At 46.4% G+C, this 13,862-nt stretch overlaps 1 protein-coding gene across 2 annotated transcripts; it reads right to left on the minus strand.

The window, feature by feature from the left end:
* Positions 1 to 2,044: 2,044 nt before the first annotated feature.
* Positions 2,045 to 9,730, minus strand: FKBP4 (FK506 binding protein 4, 59kDa). Of its 2 annotated transcripts, none has more exons than XM_006862697.1 (10): positions 9,626 to 9,730; positions 7,175 to 7,319; positions 6,601 to 6,743; positions 5,500 to 5,620; positions 5,071 to 5,227; positions 4,258 to 4,348; positions 4,077 to 4,160; positions 3,714 to 3,899; positions 2,812 to 3,051; positions 2,045 to 2,143 (listed from the first exon to the last, which is right to left on the minus strand). In XM_006862697.1, exons 1-10 carry the CDS (start codon positions 9,728 to 9,730, stop codon positions 2,045 to 2,047), a joined length of 1,371 nt encoding a protein of 456 aa, XP_006862759.1. The 2 variants fall into 2 exon arrangements, with proteins under 2 accessions (XP_006862759.1, XP_006862758.1); XM_006862696.1 differs by having other exon boundaries at positions 2,045 to 2,149.
* Positions 9,731 to 13,862: the final 4,132 nt, after the last annotated feature.

Below are 13,862 nucleotides of genomic sequence, written 5' to 3' on the forward strand. Positions count from 1 at the left end.
TTATCTTCAATCAAAGTGGGATGGGAAGGCACTGAAAGGGTCTTAAGCAGTTGGAAGGACCCAAGATTTGGTTGCAGGGCAGTTAAGTGCAGGTTAAGAGGAATGCAAGATAGGAGCCTTTGCAGAGTAGGCTGGCGGCAGAGGAGATAGTAAATACTTACACAATAAGGTAGAACTTAAAGTTTGAACCATCGCTAGGACTAGAAACTTACATTTAATTATTCCAGAGACTACTTGCAATGCAAGTAAGAGACAGCAGTACTAGTTACTAGTAGTTTTCCTTATACAAGTTGTATTTTCTCTGTAGACTCGCAGGGAAATGTGGTAGGACTATTTTTAATCTTAAAGACTTCTAGCCATAACAAAACATCCTGGCAAGGCAATTTAGTGGTATATAAATCAAAGTTTACCCCACTACAGTGTTTTATAGGCGTGCAATTAAGTCTTAAATTCTTGGAATTCTACATTTAGAAATGGAAGAAACATGAGGACATCAGAAATGCTTCTTGTCCATCTCATTTTGCAGATGGGGGCAGGGTCTGTTAAAGATTTACCCAATGTCACATGAAATCTAATCTGGAAGTATCAAAAAGACTCAGATATAAGTCCCAAGCACAGATCTCTGAGGTGAACTTAACTCGAATTGCCAGATTTTTATGTTGGCTCCAGCAGCAGCCATGTTGTAACTTGGTGAAACCTTTTTTCATATGGCAATTAATCTTTAACAATGGGAATATGGAGAAATTTCTCTGTGAAGGAACCATACATGCTTGTGAATAGGCAGAGAGCCCTTATCACTGCTCATAAAAGACTAAACAGCCCACACAGTAGAAAACAGAGAAAAGGAATAAGGGCATCGATACAGGCTCTGGCCTACAGCCTAGATCATCTGGAGTCATGTTGAGCCATCAACATGACTGAGTTGTGCCCATTGGCTTCTCCCAGAGCTCTCCAAAACTGTGTCGAAGGTTTTTACCATCGTAAAAAGGCCAGAAATCACAAAGCTACTTCTGTTCCATCAGTTAGGCAGATGTAGACAAATCTAACTTGATAAGCATGTATGGTCCCAGACTTCTAGATGCCCCTGCATTCCTTTCATAAATGTTAGGGGCAAAAATAGAGCTACGAAAACACCCTGGGTGTGTGTGTGTGTGGGCAGCGAGTATGGGAACGTATGGCAAAACCTGGAAGCCCAGGTACTGGACTGCATAGCAGTACAGTACTGGTCCAGCTTTTTGCTTCTACCATCAGATGCTACATCATAAGCTGGACTGGTGACCAGGTGGGCAATGCCTGAATTTGGCCCCTACCTATAGTGCACCCACCTACCCTGTACCCTCAGAGGCTGAACAAAGGGTGCTTGACACCAGGCTTTATGATTTCCACTTTATTGTTCAAGCACGGACCTTCAGCAATATGCAGAGAAGAGGCTGAGGGAGTGGGGATATAACCTGGCTGGGCTAGGAGGGGAAACAATGGAAGGGGCACAGGGGGTGGTCATCATGACACCAGAGACATCATAAAGCCACATGGTTTGGGGTGAGGAAGGGAACAAAGAGAAGTAATGGGCACAGCAGTGGTTCTTCCTGGGCCCCTAGCACCCACAAGGAGGTCACATTTGGAAATGGACTGGGAAAAGGAGGGGATGAGGAAAACGGCTGCCTGGGGGTCTCCCTCTCCACCCTGGTTTCACATCAGACCCCATCCTTACCACTTGACCCCTTCTACCATTTGAAAAATGGACCTAACGAACAGGAAATAAAATAAATTAACATTCTGATGAGGATGTGGGCGGATGTATGTTTGGGGAAAAGGAAGGGAAGCGGGGTGACATGGCCTAAAACTTATCCCCACCTCAGCTCCCCCAGCTTAGTCCTTTCCCCCTCTCCCCCCAAAACCATCATCCAACCAGATAGAAAAATAAAGGTCTAGTTCACTCAAAATTCTTCAGTTTTTACAAAACTAACAGGGTGGAGTAGGGTAGTAGGCAATAGGGGATATAGGCAGTCAGGCAGGCAGCCGCAGGAGGAAGGTTTGGGAGAGGCTATGCTTCCGTCTCCAACTGAGACTGGTTCCCTGCTACGTTGTTCTGTTCATCCTTCATATCTGTGTCAGAGTTACGGTCTCCTGCAGCGATTTCTGCCTTGGCCTACAAGAAGCCAGAAAGGGGTAGGGGTTGAATTCCATTTCTCACATGGCCCAGTCCCTCTGATGGGAAAAGGTGACTTTCATTCCATGTCCCCAATCCTGTCTACCTATGCATTATCACATGTGGCTACTGAGCACTAGGAATTAAAAAATGTAAAGGGTAACTTACATGCTGAATAGTATTCTAGATACTTTGGATCAACTAAAAAAATACTAAAATGTATTTCATGTTTGTTTTTTCCCCAAAAAACTTTTCTTAGCATGGATACATGTATGCTTTAAATTACTCATGGTTCACAAAGTACTTCTATTGGATAATACTGGTTTAGCACATTGAAAGACTTGTAATAGGGAACTGGTTAAATATGAAGGGGCTTCAAAAAGTCTGGGAAAATCCCTTCACCAGCTCTAGGCACAGAAAAGAATATAAGTGGAAATGCATCAAAACAACCAACTCCTGAGGACTAGGGCCTGTGGGTGGGTTCTAGGGCCTGTGGGTGGGTTTTCAGTCCTGATCCTAGAAGATACACCAGTGCCTCTGGCAGCGACTGTTACTGATGGAACACACTGTCATTCTAGGGAAGAGGACAACTTTCATCTTCAGGACTGAACACCCCCTCTTCTTAGTCCTGTCCCCTGACCATTCCCTATCTCAATCTATACCTTGCTGTCCTCCTCAGCCAGCCTCTCAAACATGTTGGCATACAGCTTCTTCTCAAGTGCAAGCTGTTTGCGGATCCGCTGCTGGCAGATAGCCAGCTGAGCCTTGGCGGCCTTGTTGTTGGGGTAAAGCTGCAGGACCTTCTGGAAGTCAGCCCGTGCCAGCTCAAAGTCATTCACTGCCAGGTGGGCTTCTCCCCGGCGGAAGAGGCCCTTCTCATTGTTACTGTCCAGTTCCAAGGCCTAAGGATGCAGAGAGGAAGCAACAGTGAGATCTCAGCTCTTAGAGCTTGTCTGGGTGAGACTGGGTTCCGATATATCCCATCAGCAGGATGGGGCCAGCTCCACCCCAGACAGAACAAGTCTTGGGGCATTAAATGGAAAGGGCCAAGAGAGGAGAGGAGGCGTGGAGGGAACCTCACTTAGTCTAAGAGGCAGAGAGGGCTTACTTTCAGAGGGAATATAGTGTACCTCTAGGTGAAACATTTCCAGTCTCTTTAGAGAAAGCAGGTAGCTAAGAACCAGAATGGGAGAAAACTCTCAGTAGTTCTAATAGAGCCCTCCCACCACTAAAGCCTAAAGAGCTCTGATAGCATAGTGGTTACGAATTGGGCTGTGAACCTTAAGGTCAGCAGTTCAAAACTACCAGCCGCTCTGTAGGAGAAAGATGAGGCTTTCTGCTCCTCTAAAGATTTACAGCCTCGGAAACCCCGTACAGGGTCACTATGGGTTGGAACTGACTCGACGGCACTTAACACCACCACCACTAAAGCCAAGATTCTAGCTTCTCATTCTCTGCCTCTGAGCGCTATCTCAGTGCTTCCCTTCATCCATCCTCCTATCATGAGGACAAGTTGCTGACATGCAGGCAGTGCACTCAACCCTACTCTCTAAAGGGGCCTCACCTTGTTACAGCTTTCAATGGCAGCTGAGAAGACCTGCAGTTTCAGGTAACACATGGCCAGATTGAGGTGGGAGGCCAGTCGAAGAGCCTGTGCCTTTTGTGCTTCCTCACTGGACAAACTCGACCCATATTCCAGCCAGGACACAATCTTCTTGTATTGCACTAATGCTTGCTTGTACTTGCCCTCCTAGAAGAGGAAGAAAGTTTAGGCACCTAAGCCTTACATTACAGACATCAGTGACCCACGGGAAGGAGAGATACCGCTGCTCCCCCTGAGACTAGACAAGCCAGGCCAGGTCACATATACTAGGTGAAGATGCAGGGGAAACCCTTCTTGGGAGTTAAGGCCTGGTTGTTGGCTCACCTTGAAGTACACAGTGCCCCGTTCCTTCACTATGGTGCTCTGTTCCAGTTTCTCCTCCAAATTCATCTCCCATGACTCCTTGGCCTGCCATACCCCAAGGGAGAAACAAAGTTAGCTGCCCCAGAGTCATCTACAGGATGGGACCTGACTGTAGGAGAAGGAACACTGTGAGCTATCTTACCTTCTCAAAATTCTTGAGGTGAATTTCATATTTCAATTCAGCATGTGGTGGGATTTGGAACTTTTCCTTCCCAACATTGCCAAAGGCATAGCTGTGGGTGGGGAGGAAATTTCAGGTCATCGGGACAGCCATTACCTACTCCCGCTAAAAACAGGCTTCCTGCCCATTTTCTAGAAAATACCTCCCATCTCTTGAAACTTGATTTAAGTGTTTCCCCTCTAGCAACATCTTCTTTTGGCTTCTTCAGACAATTATGTGGCCCTGTATCGTCTATCCTTCAAATAACTCATGCTATAGAGTGGTATTCATTTAAATGTCATCTCTCTGACAAATGAGTCACTAGAAGGCAGGAACAATGTTCTGTTACATTTTGAAGTCATGATGTGGCGCTGTAGGATCAGCACTGGATTTTGAACCACAAAGTTGGCAGTAGGTTTGAACCAAAAACCTACCAGCTGTTCCTTGGAAACCCTATATAGGGTCACTAAGAGTCAGAACCGACTCAGCTGCACTAATAACAACAAAGAAATTCTTAGGACTGGACCTGGATCATAATAGGTGTTGTCTCAATGAATGCTAATTAATAACTGAGTTAAGAAAAAATGGAAATTCTTGATGTTTGATAGAAGGAATCTATAGCAGCAAAAACTGAAAAGATTATAGACTTGGATCCATGAGGTTTCTTTAGACAATTGTGGCCAATGAGGGACAGTGAGCATATGTATTGGGGGGCGGGTGGGAGGACAGAAAGGATAGTTATACAACTCACTTTGGACAGTCACATCTCTGCCTCACAAAGTGCCTACCCCTGACCTGGGTTTGAGGTACACAATGGAATGTTCTCCTTTCTCCATTCGCATAATGGTCTTCTCCAGCCCACAAGGCAGATCCAGATTCTCCCCATCACCGATCTCAAAGTGGAGCTCCCGCTGGTCAAACATCCGGTCCTTATAGTACCCTTCCAGGGTGACTGGCATAAAAGTGGAAAGGTATCAGGGTTGTGAGAAGGCAGGCCACTGCATAAGGATATCACCCTGTCACTTCCTGCCCCTAGATGTTCCTATTACCTTTTTATATCTGGAAGAATATTCACCGAGAATGGACCAACCCCTCATTTTATGGAAGAGAAAACAGGGCCTGAGAAGGAATGCCTTACCCAAAGTAACCAAGGGCCTAAGTATCAGTACGGAAACCCCAGACTCCAGACACTTGTATCTGTAACTCCAAACTGTACTGGCTCACCCTCCACGATAGCCCCCTCATTGGGCTTGGCATAGCCTTCACCCCGAGTCCGTATTCTACGGATGATGCCTCCATCTTCATCTTCTGTCAGGTCTTCTCCCTTGAACTCAAATAACTCTATCTGTGGGAGAAGATGTAAGATGATACAACTCCTTGCAGTAATTCACATTCACAGATACACCATTTCCCTCACCCTTAAAGCTCCCTCTCTGGGAGCAGGACTGTGTCTGACCACAAGGAGAGTCACACTAGGGGTCAGAGTGGCACTTTTGCTAAATTCTTGGGAGCTGTCCTAGTCTCAACTTTGTTAGAGGTGGGCAGGCCACACAGATTTCAGTTAATCTTAGGAGATCCATCTATTTACTACCTGCTCCACTTAACAAGGCCAAGTTCCAGCCAAATCCTAATTCAGTTTCCTTGTAAAGTCCAATTTGGTGGGTATTAAAAATGACCAAACATCTCAGTAATCTCTTCTGAACATTCTTCAAGTATCACCTGATTGGCTCAACCACTGTCAGACTCAATAAATAGTACATCCTCAAGAAAGTGTTTTCTTTTTATCATGACTTATGGGAGAGGCATCTCTCCCTTCTTCTGATATCTATAGTGCTATAATTTATATCTGCGTATAGATTTTGATCTCTTGATTCCTTTCAGTTTAAATCGCCACACAAGGTATACGTATGTCCTGGTGTGGCGCTGCAGAATACTGCAGCTTCAGCTGCAAGGTCAGTGGTTCAAATCCACCAGCTGCTCCTCAGAAACCCTAAATAGGGTCTCTATGAGTCAAATACAAGTTGATGGCACTTAATAACAACAAGATATACACATATCTCAACTCTTTACCCTGCTTTGAGTCTGAAAAGGGATGTAGTCACCTCTTCCACCTTGAAACCTCCACCAATGGATACTCTCTGGCAGCTACAGGCTGTGTGCAGAGTAGAGTCGGCTGCCCTCTCATTTCTCTTCCTCCCACAAGGCCAGGCCCTCAGCCTTGGCTACATTGTCTTCAAGAGGCAGGAAGGGCTGGAGGGCAGCCAGGCACTGGGCTCAGATAAGGCCTGGCTCTTTGCTTTCCTCCTCTCTGTGGTGGACACTTACCTCAAACACAAGCGTAGCACTGGATGGGATCTTTGGAGGACTGCCTGCCAAACCATAGGCATATTCTGGTTTGCAGGTGATGTGGCACACTTCCCCCACCTTCATGGTTGCGACAGCAATGTCCCAAGCCTTGATTACCTCCCCTGAAGGTGCAAAAGGCAAACAGGTCCTCCTTAGCAGGGTCTAACTATGGGCTCAAACAGAACTCCCAAAGAGACATACTATTCCGTGCCCAAGAGGAAGCAGAGGACCCTTTAGAAACGGGACCAGGAAAGTCAAAGGCCTGGTCACCGTATGTGTTGTCAGGTCTCTTAAAAAGTCTTTTCTCCTGGGGAGCAGTTGGTGAGTTCAGACCACTCACCTTTGAGTTAGCAGTCAAGTGCTTAACCATTAAGCCACCAGGGCTCCTTGAGGTAGAAATCAATATAGTTGCAGGATAGTGGAGAAAAAGAAGTACTACAGAAAGGGGAAGAGGACAGTCTAGGAGAAACCACTCCTCCTTGTGCCTGTGAATATGGTTTCTACTTGTCATAGCTTATACCCACCTTGCAGCCTATCTAGCAATCATGCCTACCTTTTCCTAAGTCAAAGGAGAATTTGTCCTTTCGGTCCAGACTGGAATCAAACTTAGTGCCATCTAACAGCCAGCCAGTGTAGTGGACAAAGACCCGGTCCCCAATCATGGGCATCTCTGTGCCTGTGCCCTCTCGTTTGATGACCTGGGAGGAAGGGGGGAAAGTGAGTACTGGGTGGGGATGAGGGTGGAGGTGGGGAAAGGCAGAAAAGGGTTCCTCTGTACCCACCCTCTCTGCAGATTCAAGGGACCAATCCTTAAATGATTCTGATACTATGATCAACTAATCTCTTACTTTCTTGAGGGGCAGGATGACCGCCAGTGAAAAACTGGAGATGAAAGACTTGAGTTCAGTTTTGTTGTTGTACGAAAATGTAATGAAAAGATAATGGAATTTTCCCACCAACTTTTTAAAGCCCCCTTGTATGATCTTGAGATAAGCCACTTAAACTCGCTAAACCTTGTAAAACAGGAATGATTTCCATCTCCTAGAGTTGTTGGAAGATCAAATCCATGGAGAGTTGAACAAAAGATGATTATCAATGAAGGCAGATGTATTTATGCTACATATCCTCATAAGTGCCAATGGTCATCACGGTTTGGTTTGAAGTCATCAGGGTTTGGTTTGAAGAAAGGAGACTGAAAGGATGAGTAATGGAGAGAATAGAAACCTTCCAGAAGAGATAAAAGGAAAGAAATAGCAAGTGTAGATGAACATGAACACAGAGGTTCTCAAGTCAGGTCCTAAACTCTTACCCTGTACAATGAGCATTTCTGACCCGTAGCTAATCAAGTTTTTTTAATTTCAGTGCTAGCATGCTTCCCAGGAACTTATAATCAAGGTAGAGTAGACAGGGGATTAAAACCCACTGCTGTGGGGTGATACTAACTCGGTAATGGTAGGGCAGAGGAGAACTGGTTCAGAGAATTTCCAAAGCTGTAAATCTTTACGGAAGTAGATTGCCTCATCTTTTTCCCATAGAGGGACTGGAGGGTTAGAACGACTGACCTCTTTTTCAGGGCCTAGTGCTTTCACCACTGTGCCACCAGGGCTCCCTTTGGATCCAGGACTAGATAATTTAGAAAGTAAAGGGAAGGAGTGAAGGATAAAAGTGGAAATGACCCTTCCGGGAATAATAGCCTTTTAGAAATCACCAGAAAGTTAGAGATGGGGAAGTCACATGTCCACAGGAAAAGAACTAGAGAAAGGGCTTGAGACCTCAAGTGTCTGGGACAAAGCTAGATGCCTTTCAAAATTGCCTAGTCTGGGTCAGGTGAACTTCCCGAGGTCTCCAGCTTTGCCCAGGTCTCACACAAAGGTGGATCTGAGCTGTGGGAAGCCAAGATAAGGAGACCCACTGGCACAGATAGAGCACGAAATGCAGGTTAGAATTTCACCACTCTCCACAGAATCTGCAGTGAACCATGGTCCTGGACCTCTATCCCCGCTGTAGGCAGGTGGCAACTCTGCAGAAAGCTCCAAAGCAAATCACCTCCTGTTCTCCCCATACCGCAAAAATCCAACTCTTGAAGGCAAAGCGGGAGGCGGCCGGAACTACATGTTCCGGCATGCACCGCTCCATCGTTTTACCCCCGGACTGGGGGAGGGGGAACAGCATGACTGAGCTGGTGACCTAGCTGGGTCCCAGCTTTTGAGGTGGATAGGGAGGGGGAATGAGTGGTGAGAGCGGAGGGCACTTTCCACATGGCCAGGCCTGGGTGCTAGATCCTATGAAGGCCTCTTGGCAGGAAATTACTCTTCTCAACTGCTTCACGTCCTAGTTAATATTTAACTGTCACGGAATGGCACCACCACCACCACCACCAGCGCCAGCACCACCGATGATGGTGGCTGGCAGGGAAGAAGCTGGCAGCGCAGCCTGGGCCGTGGGGTCGGGGAGAGGTGAAGGAGGGGCGGTGACGCCGCAGGCTCGGCCCCAGTCCTCGGTGCACACCGCTCAGGGCCCCCTAGCTGCAGCTCGCGTGCACCGCTCCGGCCCCGCCCCTCCCCTCGCCACTGCACCGTGCACGCCGGAGTTGGCTCTGCAGTGCCGGTCCCCTTCCAGGGCCCAAGGCGCTACAGAGGTGGGGGGCGGGGGACGGGCTGGGGGCTTCAACCCAGACAACAAGCTACTAGGGAGGCCAGGAAAATGGCTATGTTCAGGCCCGCGCACCAAAGCTACCTCCCTCCAGAGCGTGTGGCTGCCCTTCGCACCCCTCAAGAACGCAGCCCGGTCCAGAAAGACGATGCAACCAGTCCCCGGCTGCACCATTCACTCGGTAAATAACTAGAGGCTGCAGAGGCGGTCGTTCCCGACCTGCCTTAGAGTCTAGGGGCTGAAGGAAGGCTGCGATTCGGCGCCTGGGGCTCCGAGGCTTCCTAGCGGGTACTCGGGCTTCCCGGGTGTCCCCAAACTCCAGACCAGCGCACGCCCAGTCTCCGCCCCTTACCTTAAGTACTCCTTCATCTTGCTTGGGGCTGATGTCCACTCCTTCTAGAGTTAGCGGCGCTGACTGCGCCCCACTCTCCGCCGCCTTCATCTCCTCCGCGGTCATCGCCGCTTGGTGCGCCGTTTACTTCGGGAGCTGGGCACTGAGCGCGAGCCAAGCCCTCTCGGCCGCCGGGTCTGTCTGCACTGGTGTGCGGGTGGGAGGGCACTGGCGCTGCGGCCGGGGAGCTGCAAACCGGCCGAAGGCGCGAGCACCTCTGCCTCGCAGCGCGCTAGGCAGCCCGCGGCGGAGCGAGAGTAGGTGGGTAATGAGTGGCTAGGGGGAGCGATTGGTCCCACCCCACAGCCGGAGGGAGGGGCTGGGAGGAGCTGGAGCGGGAGCTAAGGACAGAGGGGTGGGGGTAGGGGTGGGGGTGGAGAACTTTCTAGAGACAACCGCGGCGGCTAAGCCGGTTCGGGCTCTTAGTTCTGAGGGCGCTTTTATGAATTTTCTTCTGGTCTATTTCTCTTCTAGGCTGCCTAGTTCTCCCCTGTCTCCAACATCTGGGACCCTCGGGCTCGGTAACACTCCCAAACACTCTACCCCGGTCTACTTCGACCGTTTCCCGGGCCAACTGGATTCTTCCAGATCCTTCTCGATCCCTCTATATCATTTCCAATAAATAGCGAACTTGCCAACCGCCTCAGGTCGGCCCTATACATTGCAACCCGCCTCGTGGTTTGTTTAGAGCTAAGTAGGCGGATGTGAGTAGCAGCGCGTCAGTCTTCTCCGGCCCAGAAACGCGCGTTTTCATAAAAGCCAAACCCTAAACACAGACGGCGTGGCTTCCTCGTTTTTTACTCTACTTTATGGGGTCGCTTTGAGTCGGAATCGACTCGATGGCAGTGAGTTTGATTTTGGGTTATACTTGACAAATTTGGCAGAGTGAAAGGAAGGGAATGAGGCTGCGGAGATGGGGGGGTGGTGGGTAGTAAGTGAATATCGATGCATAGAATTTGGGGGGTGGAGGGGTGGGTAGCAACCTTGATTTCCCCAGAGCCTAGAAGACCCAGCTATAGACAGTGTGCCTGCAGCCTTCAGCTCTTTAAAATGCTTGAAGCTGCTGATTTGCAAGAAATGACCCGCTGAGCTAAGGAATCCTAAATGGGGCATACATTAAAGGGACCTTCCTCCGCAATAATAAAACTTGCTTTGGTTAATTCTTAATAACAAAAATTATTACAACGTACTAAAAAAAGTCATTCCATTTTACTAAAGGTCCGTAAGAAGGTATATTTTGTTCTTAATATCTGATTCTCAAGGGTAGGTGAGAGCTCTTTGAGAGTTCTGATTTTGTAGAGCACTTACCTCCAGTTTTGCAGCGCTGGTGAACTGTGAGTATCAATATTATTGCTTGATTGCATGAATCTTTATTCCAGTAATAATAAATAATATTAATAACAACAAAATATTGTTGTGCCTGTGTTGCTATACAAAGAATATCTCATTGAACTAGGTAATTAAAATAGCTATTATAGCTGAAAGGAATCCCTGAGTGGTTCAAACTCCTATTAACTATATCAAGGAAAAAAGACCTGCCTGCTGTCTGCTTCTAAAAGAAAGCCCAATAGTGCAGAGTCTGCTCTGAAACACATGGAATTATCATAGATGACATTTCAGTACAATAGCAGTTTTTAAAAACTTACTGTTTAAGTTTACAGAGCAAATCAGTTTTCCATTCATCTAATACACATTTTGTTTTATGTCATTGATTGCAAGCCCCACAACATTGCTTATCCTTCTTTCTCCCTGTGTTTTCCTGTTTCCGTTTGTTCCTCCTTCTTTCCTAGCCTTCCCTCCCTTCTGAACTTTATCCTTGGGCAAATGCTACCCTTTGGATCTCAAATGGTTGCTTCTTTTAAGGAGTGTTTAACTCCCTAGTGTTATTGTTCACCTTACAGACTGTCTTCAGTTCAATAACACTTAGATAATTTATTGTAGTTTGTCTCTTCTGGTGGAACTTGACTAAAAGGGAATGCAGAAGAATTAAAACACTTCCCTCTTATAATTTACAGCCTTAATTGTATTTAGTCACAACTAAGACATGCTCTGAAGTCATGGTGTGGTGCTATAGGATAAGCGTTGGACTGTTAACAAGGTTGGCGACTCAAACCCACTAGCTGTTCCTTGGAAAACCTCCACAGGGTCACTATGAATTGGCATTGACTTGATGGCTGTGGGTAGGGTTTCTAGCAGGGTACAGCAACATCAGTACCAAGTCTTCCAAAACTGGAGACTGGATGCACCTGCTGGTTCTCATTGTGTAGTTGTTGTTAGGTGTCGTTGAGTCAGTTCTGACTCAATCCTGCGCCATCCTCACAATCATTGTTACACTTGAAACTATTGCTGCTGCCACTTTGTCAGTCCATCTTTTTGTGGAGCCTCCTCTTTTTTGCTGACCTTCCACTTTATCAAGCATGATCTCCTTCTCCAAGGACTGGTCCTTCCTGACAATATATCTGAAGTATGAGAGATGAAGTCTGTCCATTCTGGCTTCCAAGGAGCATTCTGGCTGTACTTCTTCCAATACAGAATTGTTCTTCTGACAGTCCGTGATACTTTTAATATTCTCTTCCAACACCATAACTCAAATGCATCAATTCTTCTACCATCTTCCTTATTCACTGTCCAAACTGCACATGGATATGAGGCTATTGAAAACACTTTGGGTTAGGCGCACCTTAGTCTTCAAACAGATATCTTTGCTCTTGAACACTTTAAGGAAGTTTTATGCAGCAGATTTGTCTAATGCAATACATCATTTGATTTCTTGACTGCTGCTTCCATGAGTGTTGATAGTGGATCCAAGCAAAATGAAGTCTTTGACCACTTCAATGTTTTCTCTATTTGTTGTTGTTAAGTGCTGTTGAGTCAATTCCAATTCATAGTGACTAATGGACTTGTGAGTTTGATGAGTTTGAGCTGCCGACCTTGCAGTTCAAACCGACCTTGTAGTCAAGTGGTTATCTTATGGTGTCATACCAGGATTCGTTAAATCTTTGTGGGAACAGAAAGCCTTATCTTTCTCCCAAGGAGTGTCTTGTGAGCTTAAACTGCTGACCTTGTGGTTTGTAGTCCAGTGCTCATTGTATAGAGCTACTGCACTTTCATGATGTTATTTATTGGTCCAGTGGTGAGAATTTTGGTTTTTTTTACATTGAGTCTCTACTTGAAGCTTCATCAGTAAATATTTTAAGTCTTCTTTGCTTCCAGCAAAGAAGATTTATCATCTGCATATTACAGGTTGTTAATAAATCTTCCTCTAATCTTGCTGCCATGTTCTTCTTCATATAATCAAGCTTCTTAGTTTATTTGCTTGGCAAACAGATTGAATAAATATGGTGAAAGAATACAACCCTGTATAAAAATGGTGAAAGAATACAATACCTTTCCTGATTTTAAACCATTCAGTGTACCCTTGTTTTGTCCAAACAACTGCCTCTTGGTCTATGTACTCAGGTTCCTCATGGGTATCCTGGAATACCCATTCTTCGCAATGTTATCTACAGTTTGTCATGAACCACACAGTTTAAAACCTCTGCATAATCAATAAAGTACAGGTAAATATCTTTCTGGTAATGTCTGATTTCAGCTAAGATCCATCTGATGTCAGCAATATGATCCCTTGTTCCATATCCTCATTTGAATCCAGCTTGAACCTCTAGCGTTCCCTGTCAATACAGTGTTGCAGCTGTTTTTGAATTATCTTTAGCAAAATTTTAATTGCATGTGATATTAATTGTTCAGTGATTTTCACATTCTATTGGGTCGCATCTCTTTGGAATAGACACACATGGATCTCATCCAATCAGTTGGCCAGGTAACTGTCTTCCAAGTTTCTTGGCCTAGATAGATGAGTGAGTGCCTCTAGTGCTACATCAGTAGGTAGTGGGTGGTGGTGGTGATGTGACATGGAGTTGGTTCTGACTCATAGCGACCCTGTACAGGTTTTCCGAGGTTATAAATCTTTACAGGAGCAGAAATCCTCATCTTTCTCCCACGGAACAGCTGGTAGTTTCGAACTGCTGACCTTGAGGTTCACAGCCCAATTCGTAACCACTACGCTACTAGAGTAGTTGTTGTTGTTAGGTGCCATCGAGTCGGTACCAACTCATAGTGACCCAATGCACAACAGAACAAAACACTGCCCGATCCTGGGCCAACCTCACTATTGTTGCCACCATTGAGCCCATTGATG

This window comes from Chrysochloris asiatica, unplaced genomic scaffold (genome assembly GCF_000296735.1).
Source record: "Chrysochloris asiatica unplaced genomic scaffold, ChrAsi1.0 scaffold00050, whole genome shotgun sequence".
Classification (NCBI taxonomy): Eukaryota; Metazoa; Chordata; class Mammalia; order Afrosoricida; family Chrysochloridae; genus Chrysochloris; species Chrysochloris asiatica.

Coding starts and splice junctions, on each gene's coding strand:
- FKBP4 (XM_006862696.1), bottom strand. CDS start 9,730: ATGACCGCGGAGGAGATGAAGGCGGCGGAGAGTGGGGCGCAGTCAGCG. Junction 5,228..5,499: donor TGAGGGGGCTATCGTGGAGG/GTGAGCCAGTAC, acceptor CTTTTATGCCAG/TCACCCTGGAAGGGTACTAT. Junction 4,349..5,070: donor ATTGTGTACCTCAAACCCAG/GTCAGGGGTAGG, acceptor CCCCACCCACAG/CTATGCCTTTGGCAATGTTG.